General features: G+C 42.9%; 1 protein-coding gene across 11 annotated transcripts in view; it reads right to left on the reverse strand.

Annotated features, from left to right (window-relative positions):
• The window catches only part of mtmr4 (myotubularin related protein 4), a 94,608-nt gene that overhangs the window by 38,853 nt on the left and 34,505 nt on the right, over positions 1-21,250 (reverse strand). For 6 of the 11 annotated variants that reach the window (XM_033046104.1, XM_033046106.1, XM_033046108.1 and 3 more), the window contains 4 exons: positions 11,664-11,753; positions 7,399-7,515; positions 3,361-3,393; positions 1,899-1,981 (listed from right to left, as the gene is read on the reverse strand). In XM_033046104.1, the coding sequence (XP_032901995.1) occupies positions 1,899-1,981; positions 3,361-3,393; positions 7,399-7,515; positions 11,664-11,753 (323 nt within the window). Of the gene's footprint in view, positions 1-1,898; positions 1,982-3,360; positions 3,394-7,398; positions 7,516-11,663; positions 11,754-14,881; positions 15,057-15,103; positions 15,385-21,250 lie in introns of those variants that run through there. The other 5 variants (XM_033046102.1, XM_033046111.1, XM_033046103.1 and 2 more) reach the window with 4 other exon arrangements.

Raw genomic sequence — 21,250 nt, forward strand, 5'->3', positions numbered from 1 at the left:
CGTTTAAGAAACAATTAGACAGGTATAAGGACAGGACAGGTTTGGATGGGACGAGTGGAATTATGACATGTTGGTCAGTATGGGCAAATTGAGCTGAAGGACCTATTCCCACACTGTATGACTCTATGACCTAAAGTGGAAAACTGCCCCAGTGTATACACTCCACAAAGAACTGATTTTTTTTTTTTTAAATGCACAAGTGTGCACCTATCAATCTTTTCCAAATCAACAGTAATATAACAGCAGGTGTAATTGACACTGATGTCGAGATTGTTAATTGCCTTTTCATCGATTCTCGGTTTTGGTTTTGCCAGGGGCACTCAGTTTTATGCCAGCTGCTTGCCAGCTTCAGATCAAACATGGATTAGAGACTTGAGTTCCAGGAGGTGAGAGTGACCTTGACTTCAAAACTGCAATCGACCAAGCATGGAATCAGGAGCCAGAATAAACCTGAAGTCAATGGGAACCTCTGCTGATTGTTATCTAACACCTAGCATAAAAGGGAACGGTTGCAGTTGGTGAAAACCAAATCACTATTGCTCCAGGACACTGATGTAGAAATGTCTCTTGTCAGCCATTAATTAACAAACCTCCCTTGATGGCACAAATCAAGTGTGTGCTGAAATATAAACTGACAAGTGAGCACTGCATCAGAGACTATCCTAATAATAGTTTGGCAGCTTGGGCAAGCAAAAGACAAATTCACCAAATTTAAATTAATGTGATAAACAGTCATTTGAAAAAAGTACTAAAACATTTAAAATGAATCGTGAGTAATTATCTTAAAACAATTATGTTGTGGATTAAAAATGTAAATATGAAGTTAAATAAAAATGTACAAACTAACAGCAAAACTTACCATTTTATTGCAGGCCAGCAAGCGCTTTTAAATGTATGGAGCTCCGGTCAAATATAAAAATCAGGGTCCAGGCTCCTTGGCTCATTAAAATATGGAACAACTTGAACTCAATGTGAGTCTTGGGATGGAGCAAGAGGTCAAATGACAGACCTTCAGCATCACAACGCTCTGGCAATTGGCTAGTGCGTTTCAGCCCAAAGCCTCATAGCATTATCTGAGGTCAAGCATAGGCTGCAAACACATCAAGATTTCTCCATGAACCGGTTAAGACCCAGGAAACATGGACAGAAATTTAAGAGGGAAAACTAGATCCAGTGGTGCATTGCTTCCACCATAGCCAGTAAAACACATTTTCCGAGTAATCCTGGAGTTACTCTGGGGAAGGGGGAAGAGGCAGACAAGCTGATCTCCAAAAAAACGATGGCATGTTCAACAATAATTATACCACTTCCTCCATGGCAGATACATAACCCTTCAATTACCAGCATTAACTCTCAAATAGGAAAGTTTGTATAAACTGTGTCTCCCTCGCTACATCCAGATATTTATCACCAGGGTGAAACATTCTTTTAAAAGGAAAGTTTACTCTGATTGCCAACTTACGTGAAAGTTCAAATCAATGGATAGAAAGTTTTAGGAACAAGAATTACAATACCTTTTCTTATCAATATCTAACACATTAACAAGTCCCAAGCACATCCAACCTAACTTCACAAAGTCTCTTCTTTGTCCCTTTACTAGTGTCTGGCACACCCTGCGATCATCATGGGATCCTATGCACAGGATTTTAATTTGAGTGAAAGGCCATCGTATCCTTTGTAAAAGCATTTTGTTTTGGAATGAATGTTCAAGATCGTAACAAGGCATAAAAATGTGCAACCTTGGTGAACATTGTTGCAGAGGGTTAAACTCCATTGAGTTTAGAATTCTGCATATTAAGTAGTTCTGAAAAGCTGGAAAACAATTGCTTGCTTTTAAAGAAAAAAAAGGTCTAACAATATAGTCTGTGCTTCATATCTTTGAACGTCAAATAGCATACCTGACCACCTTAGAATCTTTACAGACGATATGAAGCTGGAACATGTCCCGGCTCTCAACAGCTTCAATTAACCGCACAGGCACCTGTAATAACAGGATAAATGTATGTTGGAGAATTGTAATCACCTCTGTAAATGGGTTGAACTTTTAAAAGGAGGCATAAACATTAAATCAGACATAAATACCAGAACAAATATAATATTATTTGAGTAGTGTCACTTCAACCAAGCTGGATTCATCTCGTTGAGCTTGCAGCGTTATCATTACAGTAAGATGATATGCAACACTTTCCAAATGATGTGATATTATGCACTGAACTTCCTCTACTCAACTGAAAAATGATAAACAAATTTAGCCACAATTCAGCTCCTATTGCTTGTCAAAATAACATGCTTCTAAATACAAACTTTCAACCAACTTCCAAGTCTTTTGTTTAATGTTATCGGCACGTATTAGAGGAACCATACCAATTCCGACAAACCCACTATTACTATGGCAATTTCACTTTGATTCATTTAGTATGATACTGCTCCAGAAATGATCTCGAGATAAGTAAAGCAAGTTGCATAAACACAAATTTGATAAAATACCCACCGTTCAGACAACTTCAAATTACTGCAAATATAAGGAGATAAACAGAGGATGCAGAGTCTTAACAGCTTCTAAAGAATCATTAATCAGATTTGTTGTCTTCTGCCGAGTCAGAACTTTGTCAATGGAACTTATCAAATAACACATTTTTCAATATTATTAAATAATGGATGCATATGATCTCATAAAACACACTAACCTCCTTCATGTGTTTTTCTATACTTCTGGATTTTTTTCAGATTTAAATCATTTGCAATATTTTTTTATCTCTAAACAAATTATCGTAATACTTTTGAAGAAAAAGCATTAACATGATCAAAAACTACGTATGAAGCTGATGTTGTTCTAATCATTAAACATATTTACAGTAAAGTATCAACATTGATATCGGGCCACTTGCAGCCCAAGGGTTCATGCAAGTTAGACTAATATTCTGTTTAAGACAATATGGCAGTCACTATGGTTTCTAATGGACAACGTTATCTCATGCTCCAGGTCACCACTCCTAATAATTATCCATCACTTGGGCTATATCAACAAACATCACCAAACTGCCTTCTTGTGTTAACTATGAATAACAAATGCATGATTTGAGGGAATTAGGAGGCAAAATGTTCCAAAGACTGAACTCTTATTCTCTGTTCACACACATACCTATTTGGTCACCCACTATGCGATTGAGGACAAGAACAAAGATCTGCATATGTAAATGTCTGTGTTGGACATATTTCCATTGACCTACTTTAAAACACATATTCTAATGAAACTGTAAAAGACCACCTCTTTCACTAAAAGTGTACACCCAAAGGGTGGGCTGGACACGTGGCGGTATGCATAACCAGCAGTGAAGTACACACACACACAGTACTTACTGAGATGTCACCGTCCACACCCTGCAGAAAGGTCTAAAACAGAACAAAAGGAAAGAGAAGGGGAAAATGAAATCAAAATAACAGATGTGAGAAAGGCAGGAACCTTATACACTGAAAACACTTGCTGGCTTCTAATAACAAGACACAACAAACACACAACCTGATCAGAACTAGAGCAAGCTAAAAAGTATGATATACCAACTAATATCCATACACTTAGTTCACTGTACACCACCCTCAACCCAGAAATTAAATGTCAATGTATACCTATGAGAAAGTGAAAATGACTGCATTCTTTTACTTCAATATTTCTGCAAACACGAATTAAAAACTACAGTTATCGTTACTTTTGATTGCTTGCATTCACTGAGCAAACGTTACCTAGAAAATGGAGCTTATTAAGTGTCATTTTCTATGTGCAAACTGCACACAAAAGCCACACGGTATGTTTTAACAGGAGCACTTCCGATCTCAGCCACACAGGAACAACTGATCATTTCCCAGCATCATTTATACAAGAGATGACTTCAATCATGCACAACATTCATCTCTGCCTGACTGACAGAACAATAATGTGCAGCTTACAACCTTGGTTTATATAATTTCCAGAAAAATATGGAACAATTCCCCAAGCAAGTCTGCTGTAAGTAACGGATTAAAAAGGGGCTCAAATGTGATATGTAGTGGCTGCTCGCTGCATATTCCTGATAAGTTTTCAATGCTTCCATATCACACTCCCCAAATATAGCTAGAATGCAACTTGCAGATACTTGCATTTATATGTTGCCTTTTCCAACGTTTGAATGTCTATAATCTATATTATCGCACTCCTCGAAAAGACAATTCCCCCATTCTAATGAACAACTGCCGCATCTTCAATCTCCCTTTCCTCTCCAAAATCCAACGCATGTGTTCTCATCAATTCCTGGTTTATACCGTCACCCCAAAGCTCTGCATCACTCTCCAATGAACAGCTTTCAGAGAATTCAAACCTGATGACACCCTCTCCTCGCCTTTCTTGACCCATCTGTTATTTTCAAACATGTTGACCACATCACTCTTGCTCCAGTGCCTCTCCTCTGCTATCCTCAACAGGGGGTAAATCTATGGATTTTATCAAAGCTTGAGACAAGGTACTCTATGAACATGAATAGGAAGGCCCATAGAATCCTGGACAAAGTGGTAATAGATCCATAACTGGTTCATTAACAGGTCCCAACAATGGATTAATGTTTTATTGGAAAAGGAGAATATATATATGTATATGCACTTAGAAGTAGGGTGTACTAGTAAGAAACTTGAACACAATATCAAAATTAATCATGTGATTAATAGCAAAAGAACTGTAGACTGCAGGAAGTTGATCAGGTCAGCAGAGATGTAATAAAATGCATTCTATCTGGAAAAGTGTCATATTGTGCATTTGTAGAGGGCAAAAAGCAAAGCCAAGGGGATATGCAATGAATAATAAGCAATTAAAAAACTATATAGGATTACAGGAACCAAATACATTTCTTCAGGTCCCAAAGATCAGCTACTCGGTAAATGGGTGGTTAAGGAGGCATATGAAATGCTTATGGTTTATGCCCTATTATAAAAGAAATGAGCAGTTAGGCCAGTTCCTCCTAGAAACTCAAAGCAAAATTATAGATGCTAAAATTGTTGTATATGCTCAAGTCAGGCAGTATGCATTGAAAAAGAAACAGAATTAAATGCATCGTTGATCTTTTATCTCAGCATTTACACCAAATTCTTCTGTTTCTAATGTGGCTGGAAGACTGCTTGGAGTTGAGTCATCATGTTACGCAAAGGATGGGCTTCACTAGATGAGTTGGAGAATTAATGCAATATGGACATACTTTTGGAATATCAAGGGTGAATAAATTATATTTGGTTGACTTTATTATAATGGTCGGGATATGCTAAACAAGATGTTTTCAAATTACTGATTACCTATGAAGCAATTGGATGTTACAAATGATAATTAATACTTGGTTTAGATTTCCAGATAGAATGATTAACAATTTAGTCCACTCAATATAAACAGAGCAGTGTTTGTGCATGAAACAGTTTGTAATTTATGCCAACTGAAAATATTTTATTTTGCTTAAATGGAAAATTAAGAGAAAATTAATCATGTTGTGAAAGGTTTATTTAAAAAGGAAAATGTGGTTATCAATAAGCTGCCCAATCAAACTGGCAGGATGCTAGATCCTCGGAAGGTATAGATGGGGGTGAGAGTAACAGCGCAAGATCAAGGTCGGGAAGTAATAATTTATGCTCTTAGAAAATTATCAGACTATTTCTAGGCATTCTGTATGTGGAAGTAAATGAAACAGTTAGGGAACATGGAAGATGTATTTATAAAAAAAGACAGCGTTTTCAAGAGTTATACAGAAACAGTAGGGAATGAAGATCTTCAAGGAGAAAGATCAAAACAAACAAGGACAGAAGGAAGAAAATAAATTGGAGATTCAGACGAGCAAACTCACCATTGGAAAACAGATCATTTTGTTACAGAGGAATGCCAACCTAAACTCAGCATTTAATACAAGTTCCATGGAGGAATCAAACTACTATCGACTTGACTTCTTCAATGAAAAAATACGCCCCTTCCCAATTCTCCTATTTCTTTACATTTCAATAATATGATGTACATGGATACATAGAAAATAGGTGCAGGAGTAGGCCATTCAGCCCTTCGAGCCTGCACCGCCATTCAATATGATCATGGCTGATCATCCAACTCCGTATCCCGTACCTGCCTTCTCTCCATACCCCCTGATCCCTTTAGCCACAAGGGCCACATCTAACTCCCTCTTAAATATAGCCAATGAACTGGCCTCAACTACCCTCTGTGGCAGAGAGTTCCAGAGATTCACCACTCTGTGTGAAAAATGTTTTTCTCATCTCGGTCTTAAAGGATTTCCCCCTTATCCTTAAGCTGTGACCCCTTGTCCTGGACTTCCCCAACATCGGGAACAATCTTCCTGCATCTAGCCTGTCCAATCCCTTAAGAATTTTGTACGTTTCTATAAGATCCCCCCTCAATCTCCTAAATTCTAGCGAGTATAACAAGTCTATCCAGTCTTTCTTCATATGAAAGTCCTGACATCCCAGGAATCAGTCTGGTGAACCTTCTCTGCACTCCCTCTATGGCAATAATGTCCTTCCTCAGATTTGGAAACCAAAACTGTACGCAATACTCCAGGTGTGGTCTCACCAACACCCTGTACAACTGCAGTAGAACTTCCCTGCTCCTATACTCAAATCCTTTTGCTATGAAAGCTAACATACCATTTGCTTTCTTCACTGCCTGCTGCACCTGCATGCCTACTTTCAATGACTGGTGTACCATGACACCCAGGTCTCGTTGCATCTCCCCTTTTCCTAATCGGCCACCATTTAGATAATAGTCTGCTTTCCTGTTTTTGCCACCAAAGTGGATAACCTCACATTTATCCACATTATACTGCATCTGCCAAACATTTGCCCACTCACCCAGCCTATCCAAGTCACCTTACAGTCTCATAGCATCCTCCTCACAGCTAACACTGCCCCCCCAGCTTAGTGTCATCCGCAAACTTAGAGATGTTGCCTTCAATTCCCTCATCCAGATCATTAATATATATTGTAAATAGCTGGGGTCCCAGCACTGAGCCTTGCGGTACCCCACTAGTCACTGCCTGCCATTCTGAAAAGGACCCGTTTACTCCTACTCTTTGCTTCCTGTTTGCCAGCCAGTTCTCTATCCACATCAATACTGAACCCCCAATACCGTGTGCTTTAAGTTTGTATACTAAGAGTACTACTCTTAGTATACAAACTGTACTACTAAGAGTGAATTCCATATTCTCATTAACAGAAGGGATGTGGCCGCAAACTAAAATTTAATAGATTAACATGATAGTAGATGCAATTCTATCTGATACGCTTTGAAAACTTGTAAAAACCTGTCGGACTAAGCTGTTGTAAGCTTACAGGAGATTTAATGTCATTTATTAAAATACTGTGTATGATTATTAAAGTACTGCTTACATTGATTAAAGAGTCCTGATATTTAATGTGCAGTCTGTAATTGGAAATAGCAATTATAGCATCATCTGCACGGCCCAGGTATTCCACACCTTCACCCTGGAGTACTGGAAAAGGAATCTGTGAACAAAAAAGGCAATGTTAAAATTGCATTATTTTTATTTCACGATTCTTACATAAGAAACTAGATAAATGATAAGCTTATGGTTGCTTTGTTTGACAAGCAAAGGTCCTTTCACACGTTCCACAAAATTACATTCCCCTCTATCAAATTCACTTTGATCTCCCACCTCAGAGTTATAGAGTTATGCTATGTGGAAACAAGTCCTTCGGTCCAACTTGCCCAAGCCAACTAACATGTACCATCTACACTAGTCTCACCTGCCTGCATTTTGCCCATATGCCTATAAACCTGTCCTAGCCATATACCTGCCTAATTGTTTCTTCAATGTTGCAATAGTCCCTGTCCTATTTCAAAACTATTTTCATGGCTGTTATTCATGATCTGAAGACTATTTAATCTGTGGCCCTCATTTTGGAGGCACCATATTACAGGAAGGAATTCCTGGTATTTTAAACATTGTGGTGAATAAGATAACTAGGCATTGCAGAGGGACAACAGAATCTGTGTCTGTTCACAGTATAAATGACGGCAGGGGTAATCCTTATTTTTGCATTGTAACAAGTGATAGTGACACCAGGGTCAGTGAAATGAATAGGTTTGAATTAAACTCCGACAATTGGCTGATCAGATACAACTGGCATGAATTATGTGCAAAATAAGAACCTAGAACTGGCCTGTCTAGTGAGGGCAGCATGTGTGAATACTAGCCATAGTCAAATTTAGCTTTCTTCCCACGTAGCTCTTACTTTAAAGGGCAAAACAGTAATCCACTTCTAGCCAACTCCAAAGCCATCAACTTGTAACCCAATACTATGATTAAAGATGTGTGCTGGTAATCAGAAACCAGATTCCGTACTTTAACGACTGCAAATAACTTTTTCCCCCTTAAGTCAGCTTATTGGTAGAAGTCCTAATCAGAAATCCAAACTCAAGGCTGAATATCAAAGGGAGAATGTGAATGAAATTGTCAATCTTGTCATGACAAAAGCTTCAAAAATAGTCATGGATATTGCGGAGGTCTTTATTGTTACATCCCAATCGATTTATTTTGCCTATACCAATTTAACTATTTTGTCACATCAGTTGTTTAAAAAAATGTTACATTACCAATAACATTGTCTCTTAACTGAATTGTATTTATATTCCAATTCACTATAAAATGTTACAGCAAGCAGGACTGGAAATTGGGAAAATGCAAAATAACATTATGAATGGAATGCCACTTCAAGAGTTTTCTGATGGCTGCAAAATGCTTTGAAATGTACTGAGGTAGCAACAGGTACCATATAAATGTAAATCTCTTCTTCACCAAATAGCTCAAAAAGTAATCAATCTGTATACTGGAACACTGTATTAGTGGTTCATGATAATAGACTGGAAGTCTAAAAAATTGCATGTGCTTCTAATCTTGCGTATGGCATTCTGCAATGGAAATTGTGGATTGCTATGTAGAGTGCCTGCATTCAGTCTGCATGAGAGATTCTGAGCTTCTATTGCAATAAGCTATAAGTCTATAATAATAATAAATTTAATTTTCGGGCGCCTTTCAAAGTCTCAAGGACACCTTACAGAAATTAACAGAAGAGAAAAAACATATAGTCGGAGTAAAATAAATAATAAGGACATCACCAATACACAAATTAAAGACAGAAATCGCTCCAAAGACAAAAAATCAAAAAACACAATGTGAAGAGAGAGCAGCGGCAGCTAAAGCGCGCCAGCGTCCACTCTCCCTTCCGACAGCCATCTTGGACACAGACTAACATATTAACTTACACACAAAAAAAAAAATCACACCCCCACAGTGGGGGAAGGCACAATGTCCAGTCCCCATCCCCAGTTCACCCAAAGTCAGGCCTATCAAAGTCTATGACATCGGCACCATTTCTTCCTGTCCATTAGTACTGCCTGTCCTATTGGTCATGTCCTACAACCCAGCAACACAAAGTGTAATTACCTCTAACTGTTTCTATTAACCCATTTGACCTGGTCTCATCCTATCACAGATGTCTGTCTTATTTATCCCATCCACCACCACCTCTGTAGAGAGAACAGAATAAATAGATAGATATCTGATAACATGTATGCTACACAGAGGATAGTCACAAAAAGCTGGAGTAACTCAACGAATCAGACAGCATCTCTGGAGAAAAGGAATAGGTGATGTTTCGGGTCAAGATCCTTCTTTAGACAGAGGTGTAGATAGACTCCCAGATAAATTACATGACCAATTGGTTAAAGGGTTAAAGTGATTATGAAATTTAAAAAGGTGCAAAGAAAAATAACACCGTTACAGCAATATCATTGGCTCAATTTCTTTCTTTCCATTAGTACTGCCTGTCCTGTTGGTCATGTCCTACAACTCAGCTGAGATCTCAAACTTGGGAATGAGAAGCTTCTGTCATGAATCCACCTGGTCCATACCTGAAAAGAGGAAGGTACTTTGGAGGGCCTCGGATATACCATGATTTTGATCATCTGCAAGAAAGATGTGCTTCTGTGGTACCTACAAAGCTATGCGCCTGACTGCTACAGGGAAAGTCATTGCCAGGGTCTTCTTCAACTGCCTCTTACAGTGGATGGAGAGCTGCTCTTCAAATGCTCCGTGGACTCAATCCTTTGTCAGGCCCAATGGACATGACCTTCATTCCATGTCATCTCACAAATCCAGAGCAATGTAGGCATCAAAAACTATAAATAGCCTTTCTCAACCTCACCAGCACTTGACTGCATTAAAAGGGACACACGTCTCAAATTATGCTGCCAACAGAAATTGTCTTGATCTCGTATTTGGTTTATGATGGCATGCAATCCTAACTGAAGAGAACCAATCTGATTGAAGATCATTATCCTGGCACTACCCCCAATCTACATGTTGCACAGGTAGACATTGTGAAAACTCACCACTGCTCTCAATTCTGCACCATAGCCTCCAGTTAATCAACTGAAGAAAAGGGTGCTTGAAGATCAAGATCTCAGACTTAACACAAAACACATGGACTAACCTTCACACAAAAGGGAAAGGGAAAGGGAAACATGAGTAGGTAGCATAGAGGTGGAAAAACCACACACCGGCTGACCGACAATCGGGACCATCTCATGCCCATTGAACCCCCTCAACAAAACCCAGGAGTGGTGTGACAAATATGATCTCTCCGCCCAATTTTTTCCCTCCAATTTGTGAAAAGTCTATTGTCAGTGGAATTGGGCAATTTAAAGCACTGAAAAGATACCATCAATATGGTGCCCATCAAATCCTCTATATTTACTAAATGGATAACCAATGTCAGTGGCCTATCTTAGGCCTATCTCTCCACCATTGAGGCCCACACCACATTCAGTCAACTCCATTGTTCAGACTGTTCTGCGTATACAACACCAAACTCACCATTAGGCACACTGTTCCAAGGTCTACCATGGAATGTGCTTAAAGCTTTGTTGAAAATATATGAAAACATTCCCATCAAAATTCCCTATACTATAATCCCACAAAGCAGAAAAGTAGTATTTGGGATGACATGAGAATCTTGTCTTTACATACTAGGAGCAGAAGCCCTGCTAAACTGCTGCAAGGAGCAACTATCACCATCTTACAATATACCTAACACCCAACCTACCAAGCACCTCTTGTGTGGAACAATCTGCAATTTCTACATTAGCCTTGACCATCATAACAAAAATCTACAAGTGTGCAGCAGCAAATTACTCTTAAAATGGCTGCTGAAACACGAGTAATTATTTTGAATTTGTTTCATTCTTCCACAAGGAAACCCTAGTAGTACCACACAACAAGACCAAACAAAGTCTCACGTGACACTGGAAAAGAACATCAATGTCAAATTACAAGCAACCTTCATTCAAATCATTCAACCTTCGGTATCTATCGTGGCATTCATTTTCTTCTAAACCTTAATGATTACAATTATTTTAGTCCAATTGCAAAAGTTGGACTATTTAAAATTTCTTAAAAGCAGACCTTACATAAGCATGTCCAAAAAAATGGTTATACCTACTTCATGTGTGTTTTAAGATGTCTGATATCTCAGCTTCCCCCATCCCCCCACATTCCAAATTGAAAGAGCAAAGAAAGGGCTTCCATAAACTTCAAATTCCCATTCATGAACAGCATCATTGCAGACAGTACCTGCAAGTCCTCGTCTTCCTTCACCAGATCCTTCCGTGGAAATAAATCTTTGGCCTGGATGTACTCCAAACTGGGTGGCCCTTCTTCACCCTGTAAATAAAAACAAGTACAGGTCAAGAAGGTGGGGACAAAGAACTCTGGATGCTAGTTTACCAATGAAAGACACAAAAGACAGGTTAACCATTAAATGGGGAGGATTTTATTACTCAAGCATAGATATCTTACTGCGTTTGTATAGGACTTTAGTGTTATCTACTGTTTTAGTCTTACCTAATAAAAAAATAATGCCATAGAGGGGGCTGCAGTGGAGATTCACATGACCGGCTCCAGGGACAATGAGCGAGTTTGCCATGGGGGAAAAAATGGAATAAACTGGGACCACATCATGAGACGTCTAAGAAGGAAGGAAGAGGGGGGGGGGGGGGGGGAGTTACAATTTAATAAAGGGCATGCTCTTTAGAACCAATATAAGGAAATATGGGGGGGGGGGGGTGCACAACAGAAGGGATAAACTGGATGCAATAATAAGGCCAGAACAAATCAGGGCCGGCAACAGATGACTTCAGGAAATGTGGAGCCCATAATGGTCCATTGTTGGCTGGAGAAGCGACCAGGGGGACTGGTAGGCCGGCTAGGGTGGGGGGGAAGGGGGGAATTCAGGAGTTAATCTTTGCTGGCTTTTTATCAGTGCAATCCCTTGCGAGTGGTTGTTAATATAGTCCCCAATTCTTTTTTCTAAATTCCATCACCAAGATTAAATTAACTTGACTGCCGTTGCATGTCCTTGCACCCCTTCCATCTCCTCAGAGTCCAAGGAGAATTGGATGATTGAGATAGATCCTCCCGCAACATTCATCCTCGTCTTTCTCAGCCACCTGAGCTGCATTCCATGCAGACCAAGCGAGTTGTTTATTTTAAGCATAACCCATCCATCATGTACCTTTTTCTTATCAAGTTTTACCCCATTCACTTTCTCTACTACTATTTCCCATTCTACTGAGATTTTGGCAACATCTACTTTTGTGGGTAAACCTTTGACAAAAAATACTTTTGCACTCCAGCAGTCTCTCCTGCGTAGATCACTTATTTCATGTCTAAATTGCTTCATGCCTCCTCCTCCTCCAACTAGACAAATCTAGTTATGCTTGACCTTCCAGTGGTGGCTGAAGATTTAGTTGAACATGGATACTTGAGACATTGTAATATTAGGCAGACAAAGCTTGAAACAATAAGGTACTGTGGAATGTACAACAGATTAAGTGCATCATAGGCGCCCCATATGTTGGGTATCATACACAACATTAAGCAGATACTGTACATTGTACATGACCAGCACATCATTTTGTGTAATATCTATACATTCACAAGTGTGAAAAACATCAATATACATTAATATATTCAATATAAAGCTCTGTCCTTGCCAAAAGAATGGAATAATCAATAAATATTTTTTGAGAGATACAACATGGAAACAAGCCTTTTGGCCCACCGAGTCCACATCAGCCATTATCATCCATTCTATGTTATCCTACTTTCTCATCCACGGCCTACACACTCAGGGCAATATGGAGACATCAATTAACCAACAAACCCACCCAAGTGATAACAGGGAGAATGTGCCAACTCCAGAGACAACTCTCAAGGTCAGAATTGAACCCTGGTCTCTGTGAGGGGGGGCAGCAACTACACCAAATGTGACACAATTTATTTGAATTGGACAATCATAAGATTGATGAAGATGGAATTCATCTTTCACACAAGCTGCAACATTCACACTGCATTTACAGCAAATACATATCTTTGGCAGTTGAACGTTTTATTATTTATGAAAATTAGATCATCCTATCAAATGAATTATCCTGGCATCAGGCAGCAAAGAACTGGTTCAGTATCATGCACTTACATGCGGCTCTCAGAAAGAATACCAGGTAGTACTCAAATTGACTTATCCATATGATCACAGCTTCATTTTGTACAGCAGGTTATGTATTTTTGAAACTTAATGCATTAACTTTAAATAATTTATTTTATTTACCATGTAAATAGATATTGAATACCTGGCCTTCCCGCAGCAATTTTAATTTACAAATCATCCCAAATCTCTCCTGTATTTCACAATATATTCATCTGGGCCTTCTTTTATCATTCATTGTATTGTCGAGCAATCAATCTAATTTGTTCTTACCAAAACCTTGTTCATAAACCATCAATCCAAACTCTAAACTGTTAATACTAATATTCTACAATTCATATATAATAGGCAATCAGTGCAGGAGTAGGCCATTCGGCTCTTCGAGCCAGCACTACCATTCAATGTGATCATGGCTGATCATCCATAATCGTTCCGGCCTTCTCCCCATACCCCTTGATTCTGCTAGCCCTAAATTCATCAAACAGGACCTGCTACTGCAATCTCTTGAGTGTTCTAAATTAGTCTGGGTCTAACAATATAAATCACCATTGTGCTTTGCATCCCATTAAGCTAGGCCATCTCCAGCCAAATCCTATTGTGCTCTGCTGTTTTTAAATCTGGAGCTTCCCTCCACTAAATCCACAATATTCTATTGCCCTTCAATTTGGATTTCCGAACCAATATTTTAAATCTTTTTTATCAAGAACCCTTTGTGTAACAATCTTGGGTAAATATTTAACCCCGACTCGAAACACCCCAGTAGGAGCATCGACAGTATTTAACTGGAATTGAGTGCAGAAGACTTGTAACAAAAGGTATGTGCAGAGACTTGTAACAAAAGGTATGTGCAGAGACTTGTAACAAAAGGTATGTCTTGCAACCTTTCACAATCTTTATTAGCAGTGATTAAAATCAATCTGGAAGAATGCTTGATTTTACACAATAAAACTTCAAATGGTGCATTTGTAATTGTAACAGTCCCCTCCCAACATGCCACAGCTTCAGAGAAACAACAGCATTTATTTTGATAGAGATTTTGGAGACACCCTTTCATCAGCGATTCTAGATAACAGCACTGTTTATCGGTCACCAAAATCAGCACATTTCAAACATTTAGTTTACAAATACCAGCCCTACTTTCATTCCTCTAAGATTCAAGCACCATATTGTTTGCATTATAACATTGAAAATGTTGTGAGCAAGAAAATATTAAAAACACGAATGAAAATAGCGTGAACTAAACATACGAAATAAAATCAGTAAAATAAATATCAGAAACATTCCTCAGTAACGCCGAGCCACATACCAACATGATCACCTGAAAGCAATGTCTGTCTCAGCCCTTTGGAACAGAATATGCTTAGTCACCAGCCATCCTTGCCTTCCCAATACCAGCAAAATGGTCCATGATTTTCAGGATTCCTTGCCTGTTTTCCCTCTCATGTCGCATTTGAAAAATTACCTAGCATCCCATGGCTGCACAGGTCTCAAAGCCAATAGAAGTAAAAAAAAAGCAGCAGAGACTCACAAAGCAATTCAGCATGGAACAGCTGACATGAGCAGCCAGACTCATGTTCAGTGGAGGCTGGTATGTTTCTGCAGTGCATGAAGCCTACACGGATTCACAGAGGATTTATCCAGTCCCGGCACAGACCCCTTCATCGCTGCTGCTCTGCTATCAAACAGAAAATGATGAGAACACACTGCCTGGGAAGTGAATCATGTAACTGGAGCATTTTCCAGACTTTGTCCAATCAGCTGATTTTCTGCTGCAGGTGCACATAGCTGTATAACTGCTTGGGAGGGGGAGGGGGAGGGGAAAGGAGTGAAATGGGATTGTAGCTCCTCCTACGGAGCATCACTCAGTGCTGTGCAAGCTGTACTGCATCACAGGCAGCTCCCACTGCAGAGAGCTGCAGTCAGCTATTGTACTGGATACATGCTTCAAATATCTGTCCATCCACTGGAAGCACCACAAATTTTGGCATTTTCTGTGCACTTAAAATATTTTAATGGACTTGCAAGCGCTTTCTACAATGGCTTCAAAATGTGCTTGAAATTTATGACAAATGCACATGGTTTAATTTACACTGTGCTTCATAATTATTGGAAAGCATAGGTTATGAAAGAAGTATCTCACAATCAAAAACTGCATCAGGCACAAGTTTATCAATCAGTGCTCCAATACCATCTTGCTTGGTTTAACTTTGTTACTAAGAGGGCCTGAGAGAGTGCATGTTGACATGTTCCCACTGATGCTGAGAGACCAAAAAAAAGGGGGTCATAGCTACAAAATAAGGCGCCAGTCATTTAAAATTGTGGCCCACCAAAATTACTTCTCTTAGATATAGTCTGACATTATCGTCCCCCGAGGAGGGTAGATAAATATTTGAAAGATCGAGGAATTGTGGGAACTGGCACATAGAAGAGTTTACGCCAGCATAGATCAGCCATTATCAAACTGAGTAGCAGGGTAGATTTGCGGGGCCTGATGGTCGATTCCTGCTCCTATTTTGTGTTAAAATAAACTGCTAGAGGAACTCATTGGGTCAGGCAGTGTCTGTGGAGGGAATCGACAGAAAGCGTTTTTGGTCGGAACTAGTCTTTAGAAGTGAAAAATGTATGCATTGGAGTGGGAGAGCATAACTTACTGGGGGAGCATAATGGTCCTGTCCCACTTAGGCGATTTTTCAGGTGACTGCCGGCGATTGTCAAGTTGCTGGCAATCGCCTGAAAAACCAGCAACTGGAACTGCTACTGTCTGAATGGAACACACACACACACACACACACACACAGCCTCCTTCACCAGCCCGTTATGCAGGCGGGGGACAGGGCAAGCGGGGGGGGGGGCGCTGTCTTGAGTGAAATGCACAGTGCAAAGCCAAGATGATACAGACACACACCGCGATGAACAGGATGGTTGGCGCAGTAATTAAGATGGCTAAAGCAGTGTACGATAAGTCGTTTGGAAGGGGGGGGGGAGAGAAAGGGGAGGGGGGGGAGGGGAGAGGAGGGGGAAGAGGGAGAGGAGGGGGAAGAGGGAGAGGAGGGGGAAGAGGGAGAGGAGGGGGAAGAGGGAGAGGGGGGGGAAGAGGGAGAGGGGGGGGGAAGAGGGAGAGGGGGGGGGAAGAGGGAGAGGGAGAGGGAGGGGGAGAGGGAGAGGGGGGGAGAGGGAGAGGGGGGGAGAGGGAGAGGGGGGGAGAGGGAGAGGGGGGGAGAGGGAGAGGGGGGGAGAGGGAGAGGGGGGGAGAGGGAGAGGGGGGGAGAGGGAGAGGGGGGGAGAGGGAGAGGGGGGGAGAGGGAGAGGGGGGGAGAGGGAGAGGGGGGGAGAGGGAGAGGGGGGGAGAGGGAGAGGGGGGAGAGGGAGAGGGGGGGAGAGGGAGAGGGGGGGGGAGAGGGAGAGGGAGGGGGAGGGGGAGGGGAAGAGCGAGAGGGAGGGGGAGAGGGAGGGGGAGAGGGAGGGGAGATTGTCAAGTTGCTGGCAATCGCCTGAAAAACCAGGCGAGGGGGGGAGAGGGTGAGGGGGGGGAAGAGGGAGAGGGGGGGAAGAGGGAGAGGGGGGGGAAGAGGGAGAGGGGGGGGAAGAGGGAGAGGAAGAGGGAGAGGGGGGGAAGAGGGAGAAGAGGGAGAGGGGGGGGGAGAGGGAGAGGGGGGGGGAGAGGGAGGGGAAGAGGGAGGGGGGGGAAGAGGGAAGGGGGGGGGAAGAGGGAGGGGGGGGAGAGGGAGGGGGGGGAGAGGGAGGGGGGGGGGAGAGGGGGGGGGAAGAGGGAGGGGGGGAAGAGGGAGGGGGGGAAGAGGAGGGGGGGGGAAGAGGGAGGGGGGGAAGAGGGAGGGGGGGGAAGAGGGAGGGGGGGAAAGAGGGAGGGGGGGAAGAGGGAGGGGGGAAGAGGGAGGGGGGGAAGAGGGAGGGGGGGAAGAGGGAGGGGGGGGAAGAGGGAGGGGGGGGAAGAGGGAGGGGGGGGGGAAGAGGGAGGGGGGGGAAGAGGGAGGGGGGGAAGAGGGAGGGGGGGGAAGAGGGAGGGGGGGGAAGAGGGAGGGGGGGGGAAGAGGGAGGGGGGGGGGAAAGAGGGAGGGGGGGGAAGAGGGAGGGGGGAAGAGGGAGGGGGGGGAAGAGGGAGGGGGGGAAGAGAGAGGGGGGGAAGAGAGAGGGGGGGAAGAGGGAGGGGGGGGAAGAGGGAGGGGGGGAAGAGGGAGGGGGGGAAGAGGGAGGGGGGAGAGGGAGGGGGGGGAGACGGAGGGGGGGAAGAGGGGGGGGGGAAGAGGGAGGGGGGGGAAGAGGGAGGGGGGGGGGGGAAGAGGGAGGGGGGGAAGAGGGAGGGGGGGAAGAGGGAGGGGGGGAAGAGGGAGGGGGGGGGAAGAGGGAGGGGGGGGAAGAGGGGGGGGGGGGAAGAGGGAGGGGGGGGGGAAGAGGGGGGGGGGGAAGAGGGAGGGGGGGAAGAGGGAGGGGGGGAAGAGGGAGGGGGGGAAGAGGGAGGGGGGGGAAGAGGGAGGGGGGGAAGAGGGAGGGGGGGAAGAGGGAGGGGGGGAAGAGGGAGGGGGGAAGAGGGAGGGGGGGGGAAGAGGGAGGGGGGGAAGAGGGAGGGGGGGAAGAGGGAGGGGGGGAAGAGGGAGGGGGGAAGAGGGAGGGGGGAAGAGGGAGGGGGAAAGAGGGAGGGGGGAAGAGGGAGGGGGGGAAGAGGGAGGGGGGAAGAGGGAGGGGGGGAAGAGGGAGGGGGGGAAGAGGGAGGGGGGGGGGGAAGAGGGAGGGGGGGGAAGACGGAGGGGGGGAAGAGGGAGGGGGGGAAGAGGGAGGGGGGGAAGAGGGAGGGGGGGGGAAGAGGGAGGGGGGGGGGAAGAGGGAGGGGGGGGAGAGGGAGGGGGGGAAGAGGGAGGGGGGGGGAAGAGGGAGGGGGGGAAGAGGGAGGGGGGGAAGAGGGAGGGGGGGGAAGAGGGAGGGGGGGAAGAGGGAGGGGGGGAAGAGGGAGGGGGGGAGAGGGAGGGGGGGGAGAGGGAGGGGGGGGAAGAGGGAGGGGGGGGAAGAGGGAGGGGGGGAAGAGGGAGGGGGGGAAGAGGGAGGGGGGGAAGAGGGAGGGGGGGAAGAGGGAGGGGGGGAAGAGGGAGGGGGGGAAGAGGGAGAGAGGGGGGGGGGGGAGGGGGGGAGTGAGAGGGGGGGGAAGAACAGGATATTTTGCTCCCTCTTTTGGATGTATCATATTTCTATTGTCTCTTTGGATACTTGGTAAGATATTAAAAATCATTAGGTATGGGGAAAAGAAAAATTATGAATTCAAAGCTACTAATAAAACACGTTATGAAGGCGCAAATCCCATGTCAAGCTTTATCATCTGAACCTGCCACAATTGATATTACAAAGGAGCATGCTTGAAAGGTGGGAGGAAATACTTAAAATCATTTTTCTGAAAGGGAATCCCACTAATCCCAATTAAAAAAGACTAAAACTATTTCTCAGCTATTTGTCATCTTCAGCATATTTCTCTGTATCTAGCCAATAACAAGAAAAATAAAAGGCAACAGAAGAGGAAGATCAGTATCTCATTTTATCACATTATTATTTTATTATTATTTTATACAAAAGAAAGGATTATTTCAAGAAAATTAGTACCCCACTTTTATTTGATGATTTAAGGTAATTTGAAAGGTTATATTTTTCCAAACTGCTGAAACTTCACAATTGCCAGTATTTAACGGAGCACCGTCTGAAAAGTTTGCAGACATTAATGATTGTGGTACAAATATGCACGATAAAAAATGGCCAATTTTGCAAACATTGATCCGTCATGACAATACCTTCCAATGCAAATTCAATTATATGATCACTGAAACTCGCACGTATAACAATGGACAGAACGGAAGTGATCCAATGGAAATTTGCTCTCAATAATGTAACACAATGGCAGCTTTCAGTTTCATCCAGTTAATAAAGTGCAAAATCTAGGGCGGATAATATTCTCATGAACAACAGGGATGGAATGAAACAAACTGCACAGACAATTTTTCCAGTGCGGTATGAAGGAATAATTGGTAGGCCACAACTAATTAACGTGATAAAGTGTGTAAATGAAATCAATGAAACATCCCTACATTAATTTTGCAATATGTCAATTTTTCACTACAGTTTAATATTTTCATCAGCTGCCAGACATCGCATCCGCAAACAATCTGAGGTTATAGGTGCAAACAACAGGTTTGGTCAGGTTACCAAAATGTACACATGAAATGAATCACATGCCTTAACCAAATTCTACTAGTTGGTTGTGTGAGTGGCTATTCTGTTTTTTCCCCCCAAAAAAATCAAAAGTTAATAAATAAGCATGACTGCATACATTTCTTTGGAACGTACAAATTGACAAGACATTCCAGTGCAGCGAGTTTACTACCTAATGCTGGATGGCCCACACATGCAAAGAATGGAGTTCTCCATGTTCTAATTACTGGTTCTCCATGTTCTAATTACTAGGCACATCAGCGCCTCTACTTCCTGAGAAAACTACGGAGATTCAGTATGTCAAAGAGGATTCCCTTGAGCTGCTACAGGTGCACAGTGGAGAGCATACTGACTGGTTACATCATGGCCTGGTTCGGCAACTTGAACGTCCAGGAGAGGAAAAGACTGCAAAACATTGTGAACACTGCCCAGGCCATCACCGGCTCTGACCTCCACACCGTCTAAGGGATCTATTGAAGTCACTGCCTCAAAAAGGCAGCCAACATCATCAAAGACCCACACCATCCTGGCCACACACTCATTTCACCATTGCCATCGGGAAGAAGGTACAGGAGCCTGAAAACTGTAACGTCCAGGTTCAGGAACAGCTTCTTCCCTACAGCCATCAGGCTATTAAACACGACAACAAATAAGCTCTGAACTACAACAAACTATTATTATTATTGCACTATATTTGTTTATTTATTTATTAAGTGTGCGTGCATGTGTATATAGAAACACTGAACTTTTTTTTCTCCCGTTATGTACTATGTTTACATATTCTGTTGTGCTGCAGCAAGTAAGAATTTTATTGTCCTATCTGGGACATATAACAATAAAACACTTGACTCTTGACTAGTTATTGTATAACTACTCTCTCTCTTTCACATCCCCACCCCATTGCTCCATTCTTCTGCGTATACCATTATCCTTTCTTAATGCATTGTGAATTATGTTTTCATGTCCTCTGTCAAATGCCTATTTCCCTTGCATGTCACAAGACAAAGCAATTTCAAATCACCACTTGAAGGAGAAATGGAGTGCAGGTAAAGGTGAAATTCCTCAGCTCATTTTGTTTGCAATAGCATTGCGAATCTCCTAAACCCAGTTCTTAAAAGCTCCAAGGCCACTACAATGCGCAGCATAGTTTACAAAAACAAGTGCTGCTGAGCCCCAAGTATAACCCCACACGAGTGTGGGCTGCCACAACTCCACAGCTATTAGAGGTAGTTGTAGTCGCCACCCCACATACTGTCGGTATGTTCCGAGCAGCAATGATGGTCATATTTCAGGTCTGGGAATTCTGCTGCAGGGAAGGATCTTCTCGATCACTGAAGTCAGGGAGTTTGGGGAGGAGTCTCCTCATGGTGGATGTAATTTACCATATCTCTCCATACCTGCTTATAAATGTGCACAGCTCGCCCCGTGCAGAGCGAGCAGGTGGTTGTCTTTCAATTCTGGCAACATC

Source organism: Amblyraja radiata, chromosome 28, assembly GCF_010909765.2.
Source record: "Amblyraja radiata isolate CabotCenter1 chromosome 28, sAmbRad1.1.pri, whole genome shotgun sequence".
NCBI classification, from domain to species: Eukaryota; Metazoa; Chordata; class Chondrichthyes; order Rajiformes; family Rajidae; genus Amblyraja; species Amblyraja radiata.